A 9,778-nucleotide genomic window follows, 5' to 3' on the forward strand; every position below is an offset into this window, starting at 1 on the left:
CTCAGAACCAGACCAGCTCCCTCGACGCCTTCTGGCCTCTGCTGATGGGGAGGGGCTTTTTGTCTACTCTGGCTGGCGAAGGCCACACCCCCCAGGTATCACTACTTGCCACTTTTGGTATGATATTGAACTCGCGTGTTGTCACATGATTGCATGTTGTTACAAGCCTCCACAAAATCCAAGCGGACCCCTACCAGAAGACTCCGCCCACCCGGACGGGCCACAGCGTCAACTCACCGGTAAGCTTTGAGTGACAAGTTGTTGAGTTTGAACTTTTCTCAAACGCTTTGTCTCGCGTCCACGTCCTCAGAGGGCAGCGAGCCCGGCGCCCCGCTGGCTGAGATGATGTCCCACTTCCTGAAAGGGTGGGAACACGGGCAGGTGCCGAGCCCCGCCCCCGAGCTCCTGCCCGTGCTCCAGAAGGTTTGCGGTCAGGTGACACAGCTCAGACTGGACGACGTCACGGCAGCAAAGGAGAGGATGACGCAAAACGGCACACGGTAAAGTAGCAAGAACTTTCAGCCATGTTTGTAGTTGTAGGATGAGTTGCTTTGGCAAACAGTAGACAATGGAGCTCATTGATGAGCGGCTTCTGCTGCCACAACGCGCTCTTTCATCAAGCCGCTCATGTGGGTCGACGGTCATCTGAGCGTGACGCCACTTAGTTGAGAGCGCGCCAGCCGAGCGGTACCGCAGTTCAGCAGGGTCCAACTCCGGGATCAAAGTCCCAAAATAGAAGCGTGCGTTGACACACTTGAGCGTGAGTGGCTTTTTTTGTTGTTGTTGTTGTTGTTGTTCGGTTCTGGGAAAATGTCCTCTCTTCTTTTGGCTAACACTTCAGTGCTGACATCATTTCATGGTCACCAGAAGAAGAAAAACAATGGAAGCACATCTGTTTTACGTTGTCTCCTAGATATGTTAGATCATCAGCGTCTTTGGAAGCACATCACATCAGACATCTGCTTTGAGTCTTCAGCGTGTTTCATGGTCAAAACATGAAATATGAACATGACGCGCACTGTGAGGAAGTGTCCCACAGCTGTAATGATATCTTAAAACAAACCCAAAAAACTCAATTCTGCTGGTCAGAAAGCAAGAAGCTGTCAAAGTTGTGTCAAAAGTTGGCAGAGTGGCCGCTGGTCAGCACAGCTCCATCGTGGCGTTTTATTTTTAGGTAGCTAAAGACAGTAGAGAACCTCCAAGAATATTCTCGTAGACCTCAAGCCCAAACTACGTGTACATCGCTAACCACAGCTTCACGGAAGGCTCTGTGCTTCGAGAGTTGGCCAAGCTCTTCACACACTTGATGTTCCGTAGGGAGCTGGAGCGGGCCATGGAGCGTCGCTTGGAGGAGATGGAGCGGAGGCTGAAGGAGCACATGGACCGCCGCCTGGATGCTCTGGAGCAGAAGCTGGAGAAAGCTCTGCTCGGCGCTCTCCAGCAGGGAACACCTGGCGGCCCGGCGGCGGGAGTGCCGGAGTTGACGGTCCACAGGTCATAGCTGTAAGGAGGCGGAGCCAAAGATGTGCACTGACTCGTAATCGTTTCACTCATGGAATAATGTCTGCTGCTCTCTGGGTTGGTACCACACCACCAACACAGAACCCCTAACCAGGAGAATTCATCTCTTTCACAGGGAAGTCCAATAACTGCACTGAATAGTTGTTACTTTATTTGGGCTCCAAATGTACTAAATCACGTTGCTTTTAATGACTGTAACGTTAACAAATAAAATATTTATACTGGCACTCCTGCCTGGAAGCCTTCACAGTGAGTAAACAGCGTCAGTGCACCCTCCAGCCCACAAGGGGCACTCTACTCATGTTTAGGCTGTCAAAAGACACTTCAAAATAATTTTATTTTCTTTTTAGAAAAACAGACAACTAAAAAACAATTTACAAAGAAAATGAACTTATCCACAAGGTGTGTGTGTGTGAGACGTGGTCGCAGAGGAAGTCTAATGTCTTTAAACACAGCAGGTGTTCCACAGCGCCCCCACGCTCTTGTCGGTCGTGCTCACAGTGTTGCCGGAGGGGTCAAGGGTCGATCTCCTCAGGCACGATGGAGAGAATGACGTCCTCATTGCCCCGCCTCACCACCATGCGGAGCGTGTCGTCTCGCTTGATGGCGGCGCTAACGTCGCTGGCGGACATCACGCGCTCGCCGTTGATGCTGATGATGACATCGCTCTCCCGCAGCCCGGCGCTGTGTTTCAAACGCACACAAAAAAAGACACGTATCAGAAGGTCAAATGTCTTTGTTTTTCCTCGTTACGCTGATGAGAGGGTTCTAGAAGACGTCACAGTCCAACTTGTTTGGATGTTCTTCCAGCAACGGAACCACCAGGGAAGGCTGCGTGTGTAACGGATGCCAGCTGGTGTGTTTGTGTGATAAGTACGTTGGGAAACCTCACTCCCTGGCGCCTTGACAGCTGTGCTGACAGCTCGGACTTTTAGCCCGTTGCCAAGCGCTGCTCAACGTGGGGATTTGTGGCCGTGTGCTCGAGCCCCGGCCAGGGTGCAGGGCTGAATTGCGTTCTTGCCCTTGACCGCTCACCTCCCAGTTTTTTTGGACCCGCATCCTCAGCTGGTATGGTCAGTGTACTTTTATGTTTGTGTGTGTGTGTGTGTGTGTGTGTGTGAGAGAACGTCTGGTCAAACAAAAAGTACTCACGCCTCAGCGGGGGTCCGGCTGAGTACCTCCATGATGTAAGCGCCAGAGGTGACGTCTGGAAAGTCTGACTGTCTGTCCTTCAACTCCTTAGCCAACCTGAACACACCACCATCATCATCACCATTGAAACGTCTACACTTTGTAAGGCAATATACTACTGTAGGCTTACTATTAGTAACGATATAGTACTGGAAGTCACAGCAGTGCTAGAAAGTAATACTGCTAGAATACTAGTAGTAATATTTTATGGTTGGTAAACAAGTGTTTTGAGTAACACTGCTATAATACTAATCTAGTATGTTATAGTTAGTAAAGCATTGATGTAAGCAATACTGGTAGCATACTAGTAATAATATTGTGCTGTATGCTTAGTAAACCAAAGTAATACTGCTAGAATACTAGCAGGAATATAGTATTTTATGGTTAGTAAAGGTGTGAGTAATACTGCGAGAATATTACAAATAGTATTTTATCGTTAGTAAAGCAGTGATGGTAAATAATAGCACTAGAATACTAGTAATATAGTACTTTGTGCTTCGTAAAACTAAGTAATACTGTTAGAATACAAATGTTTTTTTAATGGTTAGTAAAGTAGTGCTAGGAAGTAATACTGCTACAATACTAGTAGTAATATAGTATTTTATGGTTGGTAAAGGAGTGATGAGTAATTGTGCTAGAATACTAGTAGTATAGTATTTTATGGTTAGTAAAGCAGTGCTAGGACATAATACTGAGAGAATACTAGCAATAATATAGTGCTGTATGCTTAGTAAAACTGATTGTACGAAATATTGCTAGAATACTACTACTAATCTAGTATTTTATGGTTATCAAAGCAGTGTAAGTAATGCTAGTAGCAATAGAGTATAGTATTGTAGGCATAGTAAAGCAGTGCTATTAAGTAATGCCGCTTGCATACTTGTAACATTGTAGTATAGCCAAGCTAGCCAAAAGTCAAAGGCAAACACATTTGAAAAAGTTTTCTTCCAAGCCATAAAACTTGTTTACACTTTGACAACATGTTGTTGTGTTTTGGAGGGTTTCCTACAGCCACGCTCCGACCAGTGCGTGCGTGAGAGTGAGTCACGGGCAGGCTAAACCGACATGACCGACATTCCTCTTCCAGGTCGTCATTTGGCAGCAGAGATCACATGTTGTTGTGTGTGTGTGTGACTCACGTTGGCGTGAGGCTCATCATCCTGATGCCCACATACTTCTTCTTGTTGCTGCTGCTTCCTGCTCAAAACAACACAAACGTTCATCCTCAGGTTGACCTCGCATTGATGTCCAGGTGGAGGTCGCACCGACCTTTGGACTGTCGGTCATGCGACTCGGCCAGGAACTCTCGGATCTTATCGGAGGGAATGGCGAAGGAGATTCCCGCCGTCACCTTCAGAGTGTTGATGCCGATGACTTCTCCATCCTGCAGGACAAGAACCGGCATGCAAGTGTTTGGGTGAGTTTGGTGGAGAGGAGCGAAGCTGAAGGACAAAAGGCGTCACTCACCAAGTTGACGAGCGGACCTCCTGAGTTGCCGTACTGTCACAAAACCAAAACCATCATCAGAACCAGCACCAAAGCATTGCTCCCAACAAAAGCAGACATCACGTGACTCACGTTGATGATGGCGTCCGTCTGGATGTAGTCCATGTCCGAGTTATGGAGGCCCAGTTCCTTGCCCCCCCGCTGGGTGGTGCTGACGATGCCGGTGGTCACGGTGTTCTGGAGCGAGAACGGACTCCCGATGGCCACCACGAACTCGCCGGGCCGAAGGTCCGCAGAACGGCCGAGCAGAAGAACTGGCAGTTTGGCCTGAGACGGCGACAAGATTTAACTTTTCGCATGCTAGCTGCAGACAAGCTACGTCTTCAAGAGGGGATGTCCAAAGTGCGACCTGTGGGACAACTCATTTTTTTAATTGGCCCTAAAATAACTTTCATACACGTCTAACATATACTATTTTATATTTGTGGTGGCCCGGCACACATACATTTGGACTGCCACAAATACAATCGTCTTGCTGGTGACATAAAAAAAAAAACACACAAAAAGAAGTGACAGAGGAGAGTTCACTTATATAATGGATGCCATGTAGTCGACAGTTTGGGCTTTTAGCTTCTCGCTCCCTGACACCTTAAGGATCGCGCCAGACATCGAGTCGACAGCTCAGGCCTCCCTGGCGCCTTAGGGGGCTTGCCAGACATCGAGTCGACAGCTCAGGATTTTAGCTCCTCGATCCCTGATGCCTTACTTTTGTCCACAAAGCAGGTTTAAGGTTTCATTTCTGTGTGATTTATTTCGTTTTTTTTAATCATATCTACATTTTTATTGATAGATTTTGACATTGATCTGCCGTTGTGATGACCGCCAGAGGACCCCTGCGGTACCGCTGACCTACTTGAGCAGCAGACGCCGTACCCATCGTCACCTTTCAACGCCTTCTGTCGGCCTGTGCATGTTGGCGCACGTTGTCTTTCCGCTCTCTGGTGAAAGACGTGCACTTGTTGAACACTCTGACCCACTTTTAAGAAAAAAGGGACGCCTTTCTTCCTGCTTCCCGCCGCCGTTGTGAGTGAGTAAATATGGCTGCCACCCTCCTGGAACACCGTCAATGGTGGATGGAGACGGAATAGCGCTGCTGCGTTTCCATGGATACGTGTGTGTGTGCGTGTGCGTGTGTTGACAGGAAGCATGGAAACGCTTTACCATCAATAACACTCACTGGACACTTCATTAGGGACCCCCATGGAGATAGTGAACATATTCTATGCTCGAGCAGAGCCTGTCAATCAAAACCATGGGGTGGTGTACCTAATGAAGTGGCCAGTGTTCTTAGCACGCCACTCACCGCTGTGTCGATCTTGATCAGAGCGATGTCGGCCTTCTCGTCCACGTCTTTGATCTTTGCGTCAAATGTGGCGCCGCTCTTCAGCTCCACCTGAGGTCACAACACTTCCTGTCACATGATCAGGCAAAGAATACCTTCACTCTGCCCCCGATTGGCCCGGTGCCTACCTTGACTCGATGCTTATTCGCCACCACGTGGGCGTTGGTGACGATGAGTCCGTCCTCTGACACGATGAAGCCGGAGCCGCTGGCCATGGCGACTTCCCGCTTGGAGTAAACCATCCTGCACGGGAAGGTGAGGCATTGTCACGCATTGTGTCGCTGATGATGTGTTGCGTTCTTCGTACTTGCGATAGACTTCAATGTGAACGACGGCGGGTGCTATCTTCTCCACCACGTCAGCGATGAAGTTGTACTTGAAGCGAAGGCTGTCGGGGTTCTGCCGGCCTGATGGGCAGAGACACTGTCAGTCACGCCAACTACAACTGTCGATCACCCTGTGAGGGGCTAACTCGGTCCAGATTTGTCTAAGTGTTGCTGACGAAACAAAGGAAGTGAGTCAAAGCCTCGGGGGAAAAAAGCGATGGCGTCCTGAGGTGACTGTTCTTACATAACGTTCCCTCTTGGGCGCACTCCAGCTGTGCTGCAACATCTCAACATCTGCGCCGCCCCACCCTCTCCAGTCAGTAGGGACGGTCCTCTCCCAGCATGGAGACAAGTTCTCCTTGTTTCATAACAACAACCTTGCAGAGGTAGACAGGTGTCCTCCTTACTTCTAAAGTTAGATCATTGGCGCCATGCAAACACAAGATTCAGTGACATCATTATCTTCCTAATCTTGTTTGTTATCTCCTTATCTGAGCCAGTCTGGACGAGCCTGAACCGGGAAAGATTCCTGAGTGCCAGCGTGTTTTGTTGACACGGTAACCAAGCGTGTCTGCACAGGAAGCCGCGAAATAACATTTTCATCCGCTAAAAAACTAGGTTAAGTAACCGTCTGACCCAGATTCATGTTGGACAGGTCGCAGCAATCGGCTCAGAACCATGACTCATCGCTCCAAACATCTACAGACTTCCTTCAAGACCTCTGAGGAGAGGCTGCAAGTCTTAAACTTAGTCTCAGCAACTAAACGTTGTAGTTAATCACGTAAAGACGGTATCAAAGTTAGTTAGTTACATAAAATATTAGAAGTTTGGTGTTTCTACGCAAGCTAATGCTCGCTCCATTGCTGTGACCATGACGACAAGTGATTGCTTCCGCCGTTGGCGGACTAACGAGTTCAAAGGTCAAATGTTCTTGAAACTATCTGGACCGCACGAGCTCACCTTCGCCACACGCGCCTCTCTGGATGAAGATGACGGGCGGACGGTGCGTGTCGGTGGCGCGCCTGCTCACGCGCCTCAGCTGGCAGATGTTGGTGTACGTTACGCCGTCGCTGCCGCACACGGGCTCGCGGCTGGCGCACGCGCACACGCCGGCCTTGCCCCTCCGCCGGATGGTGGTCGTCACCTCCACTCCGTCGCTCAGCGCGCATGTCAGCCCTTCGGCGCACTCCCGCTGGGCGCCGCACGGCTCGCCCTCGCCGGCCGCGCAAGCCGGGCAGCAGTCGCACGCGTCCAGCGCCGTCCCGGTCGGGCACTCGGCGGTCGGGGGCGCACATCTGGACTTGTCACACGTCTCCGGGCAGCCGACGGCCGCGCGCTTGGAGACGAGCGCGTCGGCGGAGGCGAGCAGGGTGAGCGCGCAAAGGAGCAGGAGCATCGTTGTGCACGGCGGGTCGACTTTCAAAGTTGTTCTGCAAGGAGGAAAGTCATGCGGCGCTTTAAAAGCGGCATGTAAACACAGCGCCTGATTGGCCCGCCCATGTGACGTCACCGAAGAGGGCAGCGCCAGAGTCTTTCATGGGTTGGCTTATAACTTCAAAACGACAACCACTAACACTGACCTAGTAACTCATACTTAGACTTTGTATGTCGTGTCACTGTGTTGACACACACACACACAGTTTGTGTGAACATGCTTGAAGAGAGTTATACTATAAGTGATGCAGTGCACGCCAAGGCAACACCCGTTAAGGGTATATGTGTGTGTGCGTGCAGTGACAATGATGTGAGAGCGTGGAAGACATTACACTTACACGCACATCAGAGGGGGTGAGCCAGAGGGTACGTGGGGGCGTCCCCGCCTCTTCGCCACCACCAGTGGTAGCTGGCTTGTCGTAAAACGGGAAGAAAGACTTCCAGTAAAGTACTCTCATCATGTGCCAAAAAGTGTCCAGGCGGTGATCCGCGTCTTTCTTCTACTGTCAAGCCAGAACAGGACACATCACAGCAAATCATAGCAACACCCAGGTACCGTGACAATACGCCCTCACCCCAGTGGCTGTGATCCGACCTTCAGCTTTCTTACATAACAACCAGGATTTGGAATTTCACAATGTTTGCTTTGGACTGAGAATGCAATAAAAAGAAGTGAAGTCAGTGATCATTACCTCACCCGCTTGACTGTCCAGCAGGGGTCGCCACCAGAGGTCCACTTTTGTGTTGTTACTCCACAGATGACCTCAGCAAAGGCACCACACTTGGAAGGTCGTGTCCACATGCTGGTGCTGTTATGTGGCGTTTGGGCCAAAACACACACTTCCCAGAAACCCACCGTGTGTAAGTGTGTGTGTGTAAGAGAGCACATCAAATTCCACTCTGATTGAGTCAGTCAGCAATGATGCTGATGTGTGTGTGTGTGTGTGTGTGCCTACAGATGTACTCCTGCTCTCGTTGGTCCAACTTGGAGTCACCTGTTGCCTCTTGTCTGTGCTCTCACTCTCAGAGTGAGCCATCACCTCACTGCGACATCTTTGAAGGCGTCTTTTAATAATAAACGGATGAGCAGTAGGAGTCAGCAGAGCGAAGTGAAGGTTGTTCCAAATATAAAATGAGCAGGACTGTCGGTCGTGTAGCTCCTGACAGATGGGGTCATCAAAGGTGGGGGAGGACGCAGCGGGGGCAGAAAGAAAGATGGTGGAGGTAAGAGATGGATGAAGATGATGGAGAAAGCTGGAATGGGTGACGGATGATGGCATTCATTCATGATTGATGTAAGGATGAGCAGTCCAATGACACTTTAGCATCTGGGCCACAATTGGATTCATAAAACGATGACGACAATGACAGCTGGCAAGAATTACGACGAAAAGAAAACAAGACATCGTGCAACATGAGTGCACCCAGTAAAGGCGTATAACGCTGCATACACCGCACCATGTTTGGTGAATGATCATGTGACTTGACAGGGAACCGTTCTGCGCTGAGAAGGGGAGGGGCATCATCATCAGGACCACGCTCAGCCTCAAGTTTCTTGTTTGGTCCTGTATATATGTAGGTTGTATTAATTTACGGACTCTTTATTATGCAAATTTCTCATACTGGAATTATGTGAATATTTTGAATTGAAAGTGCTTTTTCTGTTCTAGAAAAAAAGAGCTTTCTGCTGAAAGGAGACTTGCAGTGTCATGTTTGGGCCACAAGAGAGCGCTCACACACCGGATTGACGAGAACACGAGGACTCGTCGCACACCTGGCTGAATTATATTAAAACCCAGCCTTTACACTCCAAAGCGACCCCGGCTGGCTCCGCCCCCTCCAAACCCTCCGGCGCAGCTTGACCTTCACCATCAAACAATTCTCAACGTCAACGCGGCAGAGCTGTGATTGGTCGGCTTTTCTTCGTACATGACTTCCGGGTTTTCCCTCTCGCGGAATCGCCAAAAAGTCAGCCACAACAAAAGAAACGGAGCGAGTTGAGGGGCGTCTGAGCGGGAAAAGTACGAAAATGTGAAGCAGCAGTGGAAGCAATCTTCACGTAGATGTTATTGTTGCGTTCTGAACACGTTTAAAAGCATCATACTGCGGCAGTTACGGTGTTCATGGAGCTTCCGGTCTGCTGGGTCACCGTGGTGCCGGAGATGGCTTGAATGGTATCAAGTTTGAAGAACACACCAACAGTCAGGATCTGCGCATTTATTTATGTGATACAATGGCAAAGAGGGCACACACAACTTCTCAAATATCCACGTTATACCGAGAGGTACTCTTCTCCCCCACTGTGTGCGTCACTACAAAAAGCCCCATCTGCAACAGCAACCGCAGCAAAAAACTTCCACCAACAATGTAAATACAGTATGCAGGTTTTCAGAATGTGCATTTAAAAAACAGACGGTATTGTGCCTGACATTTTCACTCAGCTACTTGAGGATCCACA

The 9,778-nt window shown here is 49.5% G+C and overlaps 2 protein-coding genes across 6 annotated transcripts in view; one reads left to right on the forward strand and one right to left on the reverse strand.

Annotated features, from left to right (window-relative positions):
- The window catches only part of c2h10orf88 (chromosome 2 C10orf88 homolog), a 5,277-nt gene extending 3,206 nt beyond the window's left edge, over nucleotides 1-2,071 (forward strand). For 2 of the 5 annotated variants that reach the window (XM_054766750.1, XM_054766748.1), the window contains 4 exons: nucleotides 6-95; nucleotides 167-239; nucleotides 311-500; nucleotides 1,318-2,069. In XM_054766750.1, coding sequence (XP_054622725.1) covers nucleotides 6-95; nucleotides 167-239; nucleotides 311-500; nucleotides 1,318-1,501 — 537 coding nt within the window. In that variant the 3' untranslated portion in view covers nucleotides 1,502-2,069. Of the gene's footprint in view, nucleotides 1-5; nucleotides 96-166; nucleotides 240-310; nucleotides 501-1,317 lie in introns of all 5 variants that reach the window. The other 3 variants (XM_054766746.1, XM_054766747.1, XM_054766749.1) reach the window with 3 other exon arrangements.
- Nucleotides 1,840-7,681, reverse strand: htra1b (HtrA serine peptidase 1b). The gene is made up of 11 exons (XM_054766745.1): nucleotides 7,659-7,681; nucleotides 6,847-7,316; nucleotides 5,868-5,967; nucleotides 5,689-5,803; nucleotides 5,522-5,611; nucleotides 4,291-4,485; nucleotides 4,180-4,212; nucleotides 3,982-4,096; nucleotides 3,852-3,909; nucleotides 2,674-2,769; nucleotides 1,840-2,205 (listed from the first exon to the last, which is right to left on the reverse strand). Exons 1-11 carry the CDS (start codon nucleotides 7,664-7,666, stop codon nucleotides 2,037-2,039), a joined length of 1,449 nt encoding a protein of 482 aa, XP_054622720.1. The 5' UTR covers nucleotides 7,667-7,681; the 3' UTR covers nucleotides 1,840-2,036.
- Nucleotides 7,682-9,778: the final 2,097 nt, after the last annotated feature.

This window comes from Dunckerocampus dactyliophorus, chromosome 2 (genome assembly GCF_027744805.1).
Source record: "Dunckerocampus dactyliophorus isolate RoL2022-P2 chromosome 2, RoL_Ddac_1.1, whole genome shotgun sequence".
Lineage (NCBI taxonomy): Eukaryota > Metazoa > Chordata > Actinopteri > Syngnathiformes > Syngnathidae > Dunckerocampus > Dunckerocampus dactyliophorus.

Coding starts and splice junctions, on each gene's coding strand:
- htra1b (XM_054766745.1), bottom strand. Junction 4,486..5,521: donor TGATCAAGATCGACACAGCG/GTGAGTGGCGTG, acceptor TCGCCGTCTCAG/GCCAAACTGCCAGTTCTTCT. Junction 2,770..3,851: donor ATGATGAGCCTCACGCCAAC/GTGAGTCACACA, acceptor TGGTGTGTTCAG/GTTGGCTAAGGAGTTGAAGG.